Source organism: Cnephaeus nilssonii (genome assembly GCF_951640355.1).
Source record: "Cnephaeus nilssonii genome assembly, chromosome: 15".
Classification (NCBI taxonomy): Eukaryota; Metazoa; Chordata; class Mammalia; order Chiroptera; family Vespertilionidae; genus Cnephaeus; species Cnephaeus nilssonii.
Genome location: NC_137086.1, coordinates 43,735,207 through 43,750,336, shown reverse-complemented (window position 1 = coordinate 43,750,336; position 15,130 = coordinate 43,735,207). Strand labels below are relative to the sequence as shown.

Here is a 15,130-nt window from a genome sequence, read left to right as displayed (position 1 = left end):
TCTTTTGCTGTCATGTTTAGAAACCTTTACATTCAATGGTAAAGAGAAGTAATGCCTAGTGGTGCTTAGGGGCTAGGAAATAAGCATTCATACACTTTTATGTGCTACTATGAAGTGGCATAGCTTTTCTGGAGGGAAGTTTATTGATTTTGCAACATTTACTATTTGATCTAGGTTTTCTATTTGTAGGAATTTCTCTAATAAGACAATTAAGGACATGCACAAAATTTTATCTTTGGAGATAGTCTTTGCATTATTAAGTAGCAAAATATTGAATACAAATGTCCTGTGGTAGACTATGTTTAAATAAACATTTGCTCTTTGAATTGCAATGCAATGTTATAAGTGTTTTTATTTGTTGAGAAATATATTTATAGAATATTTTTTGTGCAAAAGATTACAAATTTTTATTTAGTGTAATTCTTTTCTGGCATACCATTATAAATGCAGATTGCAGATAAATAGAAAATACAGAGAAGCAAAAAGAGAAATCTTTATATATGCACAGAAATCATTCACTAAAATAACTGATTATTACTAAGGGGAGATTTTGATAGAAACCCTGTTTTGAAATTGCAGCTCTTTTGCAATTCTTATGATTGAAGAGCAATTGTAGAGTCATCATTTCTTGATTGTGCCAGTTATTTTCAGAGCTATTCTTTGGGCTTCAGACACAAAACAAGGGCCATAATCCTGCTTCACCGCTTTGTTATATGGGGTGTTATTTTTAGCCTAGGTTTCTCTGAGGGAACCTGAGGGGTTGAGATGTGAGTGATCTATGGAACAGGAGTTCAAGGATCAGGAGGAGTGAAAAGAGAAGTTTGTGGAGTAAGTACAATGCTAGTTTGGTTCCTTGGTTCTTGGAACCTTCTAAGAAGCCATATGGAATGGATGAGGGGATGGACACAATGCATTTATCTTGGTCAATGGTTGCCTCACTTCTGGGCTGACAATCTTGAGTGCTAAGAGTTCTTGTGGGATTCTACACTGTGGTATTAACAGCAAAGCCCCAGGGAAGAAAGCTGGAGGTGTGGAGTGTTAGAGCTGGTTTCAGGTTACATTATGGGACACTTCCAAGCTTCCCAGAACTACTTACCGATGCTTTAGCTGGAGTAAGAGGCGAGGCTGAGAGGATCAGAAGTGGAGCACAAGAGGTGTCTAATGCCTGAAATGTTGTACTAATGCAAAATTGAATGGCAATGTGCAGTAATATTACATGCCAGCAGTGATTATTACCTAAATATTTTTTATATCTCAGAGGCTTCCACAGTAGAAAGTAAAACAGATTTCTCTCTCATTTTCAGAGGGAAGACAAGTAGAGCTTAAAATATTTAGTGTTTTTTTTTGTCTTATCTATTAATTTAAGATTCTTTACTTATATTATCTCATTTAATTCTTGTAACAGTTCTAAGATACATTTTGTTAACCTTTTTTTTTTTTAATAGATGGGAATGCTGGCTAGAGAAGTGAAGACATTGCCTAACATTATAGGATTCATAAGTTTCAGAGCTTAGATTTAAAGACCTGTATTACTCCAAGAAGGTTTTTGTTTTTTTGTGTGTGTGTTGGTTTTTTGTTATAGCACCCTGTTATTAAAGTCCATGTAATTATGTCAGTCTCCAACCATTCTCAATTAGTTTGATTCTAAAGGTCACCTGCCTATGTTCCTTAAGCCCACTAGAGGTCAGTATTGGGTTGATAAAGACAGGACCCTTCAGTTTTTGATTCACATAATTTTAACTCCGAATCTTATTGCTAGGCACCCTTGGAGGTTGTAGTTCACAATAAAACTTTATTTAATTACTTACACACACATACACACACACACATATATACACAGTATTATAATTATTAATTATATGTGTATATATGTATATATATATATATAATGCCTCATAGACACTCTTCGAGAGTTGTAAACTATTAATAGCAACATTTTTAGGATAATAGTTCAGATTAGGTAATTCTTATGTGTTTTTGGGTTTTCTCCCTCTTCTAATAGGTAGGAGAACATACAAACCCTGTCTTTTGCAGATAGCCCTCTCTTTTATTGGGCTATATTTTATTCGCTCATAGATTTCCTTTGTTATCTATTGCCTTTATATAGTAATCATTTATCCAAATTTAGTGTATATGTATCACTGAATCTGGGCTTTGTGGATTCTAAGAATGATAAATGGTGTTTCCTAGACTCAAAGAAAGAAGAATCACGTACTGAATTGTGGTACCATCATTTGTTTACCTGGCTCTCTGGCAGGTTTACTGAACTCTTCTCCATCCTGCTCTCAACTTACTATTCCCATGGTTCCCACTGTTTGGAATGATCCCACCATCTAGTCATCAAGGCCAGAATACTTAGAGTTATTCTTATTTCCTTCCTATTTTTTATGTACTACAATCAAATTAGTAAATGCTGGTGCTTCTACCTGTTATATATCTGCTGATGCCTTAATTTAAGTCCTCATCATTGTTATTGGACTGTTATAGTGATCTATATTAATTTTCTTGTTTCTAGTCTCTATCTTCTCCCAGTTGAGCACTCCTATGATCCTAGAGGATTTGCCTGAATTGTAAAGCTGATCCTTGCTTTAAAGTAATTCCCTTGCCCTGGCCGGTTTGGCTCAGTGGATAGAGCATCCCAGTTTCGATTCTGGTCAAGGGCATGTACCTTGGTTGCGGGCACATCCCCAGTAGGGGGTGTGCAGGAGGCAGCTGATCGATGTTTCTCTCTCATTGATGTTTCTAACTCTCTATCCCTCTCCCTTCCTCTCTGTAAAAAACCAATAAAATATATTTTAAAAAAATAATAAAGTAATTCCCTTGCTTATACTCTTTCATTGTTTCTTCATTGCCTATTAGCTAATGTTGAAACTGCTTTATATGACTTCTTTATCTGTGAGTTCTTTATAAACTATGTTCCTATACAAAATTACTTATTCCTTGGGTGGATAATGTTATTATTTCACACATGGTTCTTTTTTAAAAAATATTTTATTGATTTTTCACAGAGAGGAAGGGAGAGAGATAGAGAGTTAGAAACATCGATGAGAGAGAAACATCGATCAGCCGCCTCCTGCACACTCCCCACTGGGGATGTGCCCGCAACCAAGGTACATGCCCTTGACTGGAATCGAACCTGGGACCTTTCAGTCCACAGGCTGACGCTCTATCCACTGAGCCAAACCGGTTTCGGCCACACATGGTCCTTTCTCATGCTGTTTCCTTTTTCTGGAATGGTCACCCTTTCTACTTAACTATATTTGGAAAAATTATATTTATCTTTTAAGAGCATGCTACCTGTTCCTCTGTGAAGTTTTTCCTGAGACCCCTCCAAGCAGCTGATTACGTTCTTTATTCACCCACTGTCCTCTGCGTTATTTCTGTTATACTTATTGCATAATCTGCTTTCCATAATAGTTTGATGTGAGGTTCATGAGTCAGAGACTCTTTTTCTTTCTATACTCAGTGTGTAGTACAATGCCTGGTACCAAATAGACCTTCAATATATGTTTGACTGAAAACAGGAATACAGAGAGAAAGCACCCTGAATTAGGGCAGTGAGAGAAGGCTTTCTAAAGTCAGTATAATTTAGTTGGGTTTTGAAGGAAAGGTTAGAGTCAGGCAGAAAGAGGTCATTTAGTAGAGATACAGAAGTGGAAATATACCTAGTATATTATGAGGTAGAGTCTGATTCAAGTGGAAGATTCATGTTGGAGAAATACATTGGAAAATTAGGTTCAACTTCCATTATGCGGAGTCTAAGTGACGGATGTGGAGTTTGGATTTGTAGTACTTGTTTAAATCTCCTCCTCCCCCCAACCCCCGAATTTCTCCCATGTTTACTTGGTGTGATGAATGATGTGATTTAGGAAGAGCCTGGCTGTAGTAGGCAGGGGAATTATAACGAGAAGGTGATGAGTTCCATTTTAGGTATGTGGGAATGGAGGTGATGGTAGAGCACCCGGTAATAACAGGAAGCTGGAGATGTGCTATTTGATCTTGGGAACATGGAAAGAGTGGTAAGAGAAGAGGGATTGAGGAACAAACCTTGCTTAATTTCTACATATTAGGAAACCAGAGAAGAGTGTATATGAGGGAACCTTAAGGAAGAGGTGGTTAAATGTGTAAAAATTATTAAAAAAAATAATGAACAACTAAGAAAAAGAAAACGCCTAAATGCTTTCTAAGGTCTAACTGCTACTTGTATGCTTTGTATCCTCCTGCCTCCACTTCAACCCACATGGCAGAAGGCAGCTGCTTCTTTGGCTCATGATTATAAAGGTTGTCTCTGGAGGGGCAGAATAAATGGTCCTGGTGATGTAGCTTCGAGTGTTAGAAGAGAGCTCTGAAGGGTATTTACCATCTCCCTCCCACCCCCAAGGGCTTTTTATTGTAATATATATGTATGTATTTATACATTGATATCTATATTTACTCTTTTCCACTCTTGCCAGTCCCATACATACATTCTGAATAGCTGGTAATTTTCATTTGCAGCCATAATGGGTAACATCTGAGAATTTATTTCATTGTTCTACCTTTGATGCAGTGTTTCTAATCTGGCCGGTTCCTGCTTAGCAGCTCTGCCCTGACTGCTTTGTTTTACACACCAGAGAAGCCTTGATAATGCTAACAGAGACCCCAGGTTCGATGGAGCTTTGGAATAGTACTTGAAATGCTTTCATTTCCAACATAGGGTTTGCTATCTTAATTTGTGTTCTTCCAAATGGATGTGAAAACCAGATACATAGCATCTAAAAAGAACAGGTCATAGGAGATTTAACATTAAGTGTGGCTTCTCTTGATTACTTTTGATACACTGGTACTATTTTATTGATTGTGATAGAAAAATAATTAACTTAGGATTCAATAAAATAAGATCAACTTATGAAAAAGTTTTTGGTATTGCTTACTGAAGGAGAGAGTGGAGTTAGGGGACAAGTGGCCACTCTCTAGTTGAGGGCTTGCTTTTCAAAGTATAAAAGCTTTAGGAAGTTCTCCTTCCTTTGTGCCTCCCCAGAGACCTTGATCCCTTTTTGTGTGGTTTGCATTAAAAGTTAAGGGGGAAGAATTTACTTTTGAGAGGAAAAGAAAGAATATTGTATCTAATTTTAATGCTTGAAAGATATGTATGTTTTATGTACAAACCTAAATTAAGTGTTTTTGAATGCCTTTTCTACTTCAGTTTGTTACCATTTTTATGTAAGTCAAAGCAAAATATCAATGAGTACTATGTAGAGAAACAAGTTTGTCCATTGATTCAAATCTCTGGAATGTAGATTCTTTTCATTTTCTTGGCAGAAACTAGCTCACATAGTTCAAGTTTTTCTCTGTCCTATTAACCAGTGCCTGGACTAACATCTTATACTTAATATTTCTCTTGAATTCCTTAATCTCATTCAGAATATTTGGAAACTGATTTTTCTCCTGAACTAATATCCATTTGTCACTGAGGAGAAATATCATATATTGATTAAAGTATATATATTCTGTCAAAATTCTTAGGCTTTTTATTTTAGGATGATATTAAGTATTATTAAAAAAAGGAAACTTCCATTATGAAATAATTTTGGAATATGCTGGGTTAAATCAAAGAAGTTTTTTAAAATGAACTTCTCCCTATTTTTACTTGGTTAATAAACATTATATGTCTATAAGAAGGCTACACGATATGCAGTGTTTCCCATTTATTTGATCACAGAACCCCCTGTTTAGGGAAACATGTTGCCGTGCTTTGAGGGACTGTTGGAATAGTGGGAAGATCACTGATACAGAATTTAGGAGATCACACTTTGAGATTCTGGTTTATTGCTAACTAGACCCCATCGAATCCTTTGTCTCCTGGCCTCAGTCTCCTGAGTGGGGACTGAGGGCACTTCCAGCTCTAATGCTGTCTGGTTTAATACTTCTGTTGTTGCCCTGGAAAGTGACGCTGCCCACCTCTTTGTGTCTGTTGACACCACACCATCATTTGAGTCTATTTTATTAAGTTGAGGGATTACACTTCCTTTTCTTGAAGAGTTCAGAAGAAATTCTTTAAAACTTTGTTTTCCGAGGATTAAGGTCATGAAATTCTGTTGGATTAGTTAGTTTGAATCACTCTATTAAGATATTTTATTTTTAATCAGGAGAATTGTGTTGATCTCTTACATCCACACAACTGCTTTTAAGAGTCCCCTGTGCTCTCCCCCACCACATGGTTCCAGCATGCCATTTATCTTGCACTAATCTCTTGGCTACTTAGAGGAGAATGGGTAGATTTCATTTTTGTCATGATTTAGTGGGTATATTTGAAAAGTATGATGGTAATACTGTATTGACTGATTATTCTCCGCCCCCCCCCCCCTCCGCCCCCATGGAAACTGGGAAAATGAATCAAGAGGGGTAACTTCAGGGTTAAAAATGTATACATTAATATGTTTGGGTTTATTTCTGGGACTAAAACTTTGTGTATTAAGGTATTTTGTTATGTTTTCTTTATGATACCAATTTGTTGAAAATGAGTTTTTTGAATGCTTAATTGCTTTTTTCCCCCTTTTTTCTTAATGTGTGTGTGCATGTCTCTGTCCTAGGCCCAGCAACAAAGAAACCTGGATAACATCGTCTTGCAACAACCCAGAATAGGTAGCAAGAGAAAAGCTAAGAAAGATGCATATACAATTTTTGATACGGAGATAGAAAGCACTAGCCCCAAGTCTGAACAGGATTCAGGAATTCTGGATGTTGAAGATGAAGAAGACGAAGAAGAGGTAACTAACATTTGAACTGGGGATGTGAGACTGTTGTTAGGTTTAAATACAGTATGTTTGAGATGTGATGGAGAATCTATTCATTTAATACAGCTTTTGTGATATTCTGGAATTTAATATTATTTTAAATACAAATAAGTTCCAATTTAAGGAAATGAAGATGCACTAAGATATCTTAGATTTTAATTCTTTAGATTTTTAAATGTACTTGTCCATTTTTTATGTTTCAGGGTTTTTGATTGTACAGTGACTGGGTAGGCACTACATTAAGGAAAGAGGAGAGTTTACCTGACCTGGAGAAAGAGATCTAGGTGGCCTCCATTGAAACTAGAAAAAGGTCTCTGGAGACCAATAAAAGATGGTATTTTAACAGTGGGGAATGAACAAAGGAATTTCTCTGCCTTGAGTTATGGTTCAGATTGAAATTATAAAGTTGAGGATACATTTCTGGAGGAAATAAATGTATGAGCTATTATAGAGAATCTGGGGATTTTGTGACATATCCATAACCTCTTAGATTAGATCTGTATCACTTTCAGGTAAAGAATAAGATTAAGTGGCTTAGCTAGTACATATTTTTATATCCTTCTTTGTTGTTGGAAGTGTATTTAATGTGTTTTTAAAAATAAAACTCCCATGACGTGAGATTTCCTGTTAAAATGTTTTTGTAAATACTTATTTGTATAATGGGATTAGTTTCTTAGTGGGTCTGGTGGTTGTAGCATGATCATTGGAGTCAGACAAATCCTGGCTCTATCATTTTATTTTTTAAAAATTAGCAAAAAAACCCATTCATTTACTTTTAAAATGTTCAGTGCCATGTGCGAGGAACCATTTACTCCTATACTCAGTTAACCTATTTGCCTTTAAGTACTTGTCTCCTTTTAATTGTTTTATTTCTTCACATAAAACGGGGCTCACTGCCTTGTCCCCTTCCTTGTCCTTTGCTATACCCTTACTACTCTCCTTACGCTCCTCTTCTCCCAAAACTTGTTACTATCTCACTTCATAATCTTAGGTAATTGTTTAATCTGTTGGAACTTTAGTGTCTTCATCTATCAAGTCAAGATAGTATTCTCTGCCCCCATAGGTTTGTACAAGTGCCTGTTATAAAAGCTGATTTATGTAAATGTTAGTTTCTTCCCTATTTTTCACTACTCTTCTTTCCTCACGTCTATTAAGTATCACTAATGTCAGTATCCCTGTCCTTATTATTATTATTCCTCTTTCATGTCAAAAATTGAATAGCCACCATTTAAACTGTTAGAGCTGAAAAGCAAATAACTAAGTTAATTATGTATCCAAAACGTTAGCATTTACATTTGATTGAATGTCTGAGAGACTATGATATGTGTAAAGTACTATATTTTTGATATAGTTATCATTATTGAGAGGACACAATATAAGTGAATAATTGCATTTAAAATTTATACTTTACCAGGATATGTTTAGTGTATAAATGAGGTACATTAATAGTTAACAATGTGTGAAAATTTTATCATAATCCCTATTGTACTTGGGTAACAAGAACTTTTAATAGCTCTAAGAAATAGAGCTAAGGAAAGAATCAGGTAGTTGCCTAATACCCATGGAAATAGAAAGGGGCAGAGAAGACTTGATACCCTGAATATTTTCTAGCATTTTCCTTGCCTGGAATGACTGGTACTGTAGGATGTAGATCTACCCTGGAGACGATACTGTCAGTTATTAGGCTCATCACTGATGACAACTTACAGTAGTAGTACAATAAAGAATCAGTCTCAAGAAAGACCAGTTAATGCCTTTTATTTACATTTTGGGTGCCTGTCAAGGAAATTAAATTCTATCAGGCACTATGCCTTAAGGAAACAGAAGTTAGACATAGTCTATGCTCTGGGGTAATACACACCCTGAAAGATGCTTAGATGATAAGTTAAAAGATTGAAATATATACACAGTTCTCATATATCACTGACAACCTTCTGGAAAGCAGCCATTCTTTATCATTAACTCAAGAATATCCTGAGCACGTCCCTTTTAATTTTTGTGCCATATTTCTTCTTCATTTTATCTCCTAAGGTCCAGAGAAGATGAAGATGGTGGGACTAGTAAAGTATGTTTGGGTTCCTCATAAAGGAGGTATTAGAAGAATGTGCTTGGAAGTTAACTTCTTGAAATGCTCCCATATCCCAAATCAAACAGAATTCACATTAGAAATTTGCTGATTGAGCTCTTACAACAAGAATTCAGCCCTGCACTGTCATCTAATGGCATCCTATCTCTAAAAAAATGTCTACTTTATATTTATTTACTTCTCAGTTTGAATCTTCTTCAAGAGCACATTCTTAATCTCAAACCTCATGTAGAGAATTATTTATTTAGATGTCTCCAAACTGGTTTCTTGGCATAGTTCTTGCATGGTGTGAATAAATTCTTCAGATAAGGTCTTTCGTGACCCACTGTGACGTTCTGACCTTCATTCTTGTCATTCTTCAACAGACCTCATTGAGAGCAGCGTAAATAGTTTTCGAAATATTTTGACTTTTAAACTGTGGCATAGAATCCTGTAGGGCAGTGGTTCTTAATCTACTTGGGATAATATATTACTTTGAGAGTTTGATAAAAATATATGGAGTCTTTCCCCAGTGAGACGTACATATATTCATTCACAAAAATTTCTGCGTGGAATTTCAGGGGATTCATGAAACTCATATTGACCCTAAGGCCAAAGTTAAGAACCTATATTGTAGGGCAGTACTTCTTGAACTTCGATGTGCATAGGATTACCTTGTAATCATATTAAAATGCAGATTCTGATTCTTCAGGTTGTGGGTGAGTTTCAGAATCTGCATTTTTAACAAGCTCCCAGGTGAGGAGGTGCTTCTGGTCTCAGAGTTCACTTTGAGCGGCAGGTGTATAGAGGACACAGAAGCATTTTTAATGCATAAAGACAACAAACCCATGGTTTGGGTTTCCTACTGATTCTTCAGTAATATGGCTTAAAGTTTTTCCAATAATGAATGTCGTACTTGAAGAGAAAGTTCTATTTCAATTTCTAACTCGGTTGCTTATAATAGATTACCATTATTGTTTATGAAATTTTGATTTAGATTTAACCTACTTTAGGTTTTTTTATTCTCTGAAGAACTTTTTAACATTTCTTATGCTTTGAATGGAAGTATACTTAAATCATTCTTTGAGTCAAATGATATTTTTAGGTTATTTACTATGTCTTTAGCTTGATGATAATTAATAGTGTTACCAATGTTGTTAGTAGGAGTGGGTTTCTTGCGGTATCCCAAGAAAAGAAATTTTCTGAGACTCACATAGAAGGATGTGATATTGTAGAAAGCGTTATTTCGGTGGAGTCAAACCCCTGAGTTTCCAAGCGTTCATTTTCCTGAGTCCCAAGAAAGAAGTTCCATTTTGCCTTTAGCAGGGCTAAAATCAGAGCCAGTATCCTGAATTTCCATTCCATATTTGCACACTCCAGCCAGAATCAGGCTGACTTAGCTTGTGTTCCCAACTGCAGTCCATTAGTCCATTGCTTGTAGGGTCCACATGGCTGTGGACCGTATAGACCAGTGATGGGCAACCTTTTGAGCTTGGTGTATCAAACTTTGCCAAAAAACTGAGCATAAATCGGATAGTGTGTCACTTTGAGGAAAAACATTATTTCACAAATGTTTCATCCTCAGGAGCAGCAAATGTTTCATCCTCGGCATGTGGCCGCCTCAGCGGCCGCGTGTCATCAGAAATGGCTACGCATGTCAGTGCTGACACGCGTGTCATAGGTTCACCATCACTGGTATAGACGAATGCAAAGAAGCAGGAATAAGAGAGCCATAAGAGTAACAAGGGAACCAGGAGCAACAAGAGTGCCAAGAGAGCGTGAACTCCTTTGTTTAGGGGATTCTGTATTCCCAAATTTTTGCACACTGGCAGTGGCCATACCCATTCTGGCCAATGATCTCTGTTCCCAGGTGACTGGCAGGTGTTTTCCCTATACCACCCCAATCTCACAGTGAATGCATCTATCTCCCCTTTGTTCAGTCCCTCCCCCCAGTGTTTTGCAGGGAGTAGGCCAGTGGTTCCCTGGGGTGTGGGAAATTGCAGCTTCCTGGTGAAGCTGCCCAAATGACATACCTATAATGTCTGGCCTTCCCTTTGCTTCTTTCCTATTATTAATACCTAGCTAATCACAATGGTATCAATAGGAGACCATGAAATGGCAGGAAATCCCAAATATCTAGAATATAACTTTGCACATGGTTAGCATGTAGTTAATATATTGTTAATCTGAAATCAAGTTTGTGTCAGAGATGGGGAAACTAGGAACTGTGGATGAAGTTACAGTAGTAAATTGTCATTTTGGATGAAAAACCATCTCACATGTTGAACCAATTGAAAGAGTCAGCCTCTTGATTGCTGATAAGTGTTGCAGAAAAAGTATTCCCCCATAAAACTATCTGTGCTTCATTTTTGTCTAAGCTAATGAAAGGGTCACCTTGATTAAGGTAAGGGTTTTTTTAATTTTTATTTTTGCATCTCATATAAAGTTGAACTATATAAACTGCTGATATTTGACCATTTTGATTCATGACTTAATTCAATTGATTTTTAATGGAAATATATATGATTTCAGGAATTTGGTTTGAATCTCTGTGTCATCCTGTGCTATGTGCAGATGTAATTGCTCTTCTGTAAATGTCTAGATAGGACTTAAAATATTTTAGAATTAGCAAATATTTTAGATCGAGAGTATATTTATGGATCTAGATTCATCAAGAATGTCATTTTTGAGATATTTGAAGGTAAAATACAAAGAAACCCATAAGGTGATTTGTAAGAAGAAGGACATAGTACCTACTGAGGGTAGGGTTATTGTGAGGATTGACTGTAATAATGTGTATAAAGCTCTTTTCACAGTACTTGGGACACACAATAACTACCATCTATAATAATATCTATAATAATAAAAGCATAATATGCTAATTAGACTGGACGTCCTTCTGGATGACCTTCCAGACAAAGCCAGGGCTGCAAGGGAAGCCCAGGTCCCGGTGTGAGAGGGAAGCCTGGGTCCCAGGTGCCAGAGGGAAGCCGGTGCCGGCAGCCGGGGAAAGGAAGGCCTACTCTTGCACGAATTTCGTGCATCAGGCCTCTAGTTATATAATAGTTTCTAGTTAGGCATTATGGCTGTGTGCTGTTTTTGGAGAATAAACTATAAAAAAGTTGATACAGGTTTTGATAATGTATATTTGTATGGACTGATAAATACCATCTTCTGTAAACAAACAAAAAAACAGCAACAAACTGAAATACTAGTAAAGCAGTATTGAGTAAGAAATAGTTTGAAAAAGCAGGGCCTATGATTTCTTCTTTGTTTTTAAGCTCCTTCAGAGCTTCACATTATTAGAACATGGCATTGTAACACACCTAAGACACATATTTATTCTAGTTTGTAGCTCTTTATTTGTTTACACACTTGTAGAGAGCAGTGGTCAGCATGTTATTCACATGACTCTTTATATAGTAAGGGTCAAAAGCTCAATGTGATCAAATGATCCACCTCAGGTTTAGCTCTCCATATGTTTGTGCCTCTTTTGAAATATGGAATTAACAGATGGAATTGCTAATTTAAATACAAATGGCATGTAATATAAAGCTTTTTGAGGTGTCTTAATGATTATTGTAGGTACTTATTTTGAGGTAACAGTATGCATTTGTTTGCTACGGTGGCCATAACAAAATACGCACAGATTGTATAACTTAAATAACAGAAATTGGTTTTCTCACAGTTCTGGAGGCCGGAAGTCCCAGATCAAAGGGCCAGCAGCGCTAGTTTCTCCTCGGCTTGTAGATGGCTACCATCTTGTGGTGTCCTCACTGGCTATTCTCTGTGCCTCCTCCTGATGTGACTTCTTCTTTCTCTAAGGACACTAGTCCTATTGTATTAGGGCCCCATCTTAGGATTTCATTTAACCTTCAAAGGCCCTATCTCCAGATGTAGTCACATTGGATGTTAGGGCTGCAACATATGAATTTTGAGGTTGACACAATTCAGTCTATAACACGGGGTGACTGGAAAGAACGAAAGATTTGTACTAAGAAGGTTTAAGTTCTGTCAGCTTTGTGCTATTGGAGCACTTTATGCCATCTTTCTAAGCATCTCTTTTCTCACCTATAAAAGCACTAAAATTAATTTATGTCAACTTGCTTGGGAAGAATTCTAGTTATTAGGATATTTGATTCATAATTCAAATATTCATTTTTTACAAAACTTTCTATTGACAGGAAGGTAACAGAAAATGCGGCTCATTTCTCAGTAAACTAAAGTGACTAAGGATGCCACTAGAACTTTAGAGTTTAAATCAGAGGTTGCTGATTGGCAGCCCATGGACCAGAAACAATTTACAAAATGGTTGTTGGCTTGCATAGTGCTTAACTTTAAAAAAAATTAGTTGCCAACTTTTATAAGTCAATTGAATTCATATAAAAATCTGTATTTCCAGCCTAGGCTCTTTCTAAGCATGGTAGAAATAGACTTGCCCTGAGTAGCAATGTTGCTACAAGGGATCAGGTTTTTCCACTAAGCCACAACCCGTGTTGTATCTACATATTGGCAATTGCCATTGATTGTCACATTTATGCTGTTGTTGAAGGAAATATATTATTATTTATACTGACTCTATTTAAAAATGTTGAAATGTAAGATAGACTGGACCACATGTTTGAAAAACAATGATGATAACATAGTCTTTTGTAAAAATAAATAATAGTATATTTATTCAGAGAATGCAATTTAAAATGCTGGCCTACTTCACTTATTCCCAATGCCCACTGACCCCTGTGGGCTTTGAGTTTTTCACTTCTATTCTTAATGAAAACTGATCTGTTAAAGCTGATATACAGTGAAATGAAAAGTAGATACCCATACATTAAATGTCAATAAAGACAGTTTAGAAAGTTGAATGAAATCAGTATGGCATGCTTGAGATATATTTTGGGTTTCTTAATCCCTTTTGTTGATCTTTTAGGTCTGTCCATTGGCAAAATTATATTATGGCTCATATTGACTTAAGATCTTTAAATTTTTCATGTTTTACAAACATTGACCTGCCTTTTCAGATCTTCTAGAATTTTTCCTTTATATATTCATTGCTTACTCAAACACCCCCTTCACTTAGTGCTAAGTTGCTAATAATACCAGGTAGGCACTGTATACCTTTTTTCTCCCTCCTTTTCTAAAACATCTAATTCTGCTTTTCCCTGACTAGTTTATTCTCACCTCTCCTGTATTACCTTCTTTAAAAAATTATTTTTCTTTTAAAGAGTCTTAAATCTTCAGAAAAGTTACAAGAGTGGTAAGACGAACATCATATTCCCTTTACTTAAATGTTCCACTTACTAAAATTTGACATTTTCTCTCTTTCTCAAACATTTGATTTTGAAAGAGTAAAAAAAAATTACATATATCCACTTAACCCATGCAAAGCTAAGCCATTGCAAGTGTCACACTTCATCATATTTGATTCTCAATACAGCCATCTGTAGTTTCCTGAGAATGACATTCTCTTTCATAACCACAATACAATGACCACATGCATAAAATTTACCACTTAATATACTAATTTCTCCCGTTATTCCAATAATGTCTTTTATAGCAGATTTTTTCTTTCATTTTTCCTGCTGCCATATCCAGACAAGTATCACACATTTTATTTAATTTTTATGTCTGTTTATTCTCTTAAGGTACATTTGGCACATCCTCATGATTAGGTTAAGTTTATTTTTGGCAGGAATATTACAGAAGCAATGTTTTGTTTTTTTCAGTGCTTCACATCAGGAGGCACACAGTGGTTAAGGGGTGTCTGTGAGAAAGGTACCTTTCACTCTTTGTAATTAATAAGTGATCTGTGGAGTGATACTTTTAGAGTATGTGACTATCCTGTTCCCTAACCATTTTTCACTCATTGGTCTTAGAATTCATTGGTGATTCTTTTCTGAAGCGTGTTACTATGGTGATTATGAAGTAGTGATTTTTCTATTTTTATAATTTCTTTGACAATTAGTTGCATTTTTCTGTAAAGAATAAAATTTTCTTATCTCCCTCCTATATTTTAGTGTTAGTATTGGCACATGGGTTCTTATTTTATATACAGTGTGTTATATTCCATTTTTGTCTTTCATTTGGATTCTCTAATTATTCCAGATTTGGCCAGTGTGTGTTTCATTCATTATCCTTTGACATGTCTCCACCAATTTTTTAAATTAAAAAATTTTGGGTGATGTTAGTTAATAAAAGTATATAGGTTTCAAGTGTACAATTCTATAATACATCATCTGTGTATTGCATTGTGTGTTTACTACTCAAAATCAAATCTCCTTTTGTCACCATA

General features: G+C 35.9%; 1 protein-coding gene across 4 annotated transcripts in view; it reads left to right on the top strand.

Annotated features, from left to right (window-relative positions):
- EXOC6B (exocyst complex component 6B) overlaps positions 1–15,130 on the top strand; it is a 516,821-nt gene that overhangs the window by 191,207 nt on the left and 310,484 nt on the right. For all 4 annotated transcript variants that reach the window (XM_079791731.1, XM_079791730.1, XM_079791732.1 and 1 more), the window contains one exon: positions 6,573–6,749. In XM_079791731.1, coding sequence (XP_079647857.1) covers positions 6,573–6,749 — 177 coding nt within the window. The remainder of the gene's footprint in view (positions 1–6,572; positions 6,750–15,130) is intronic.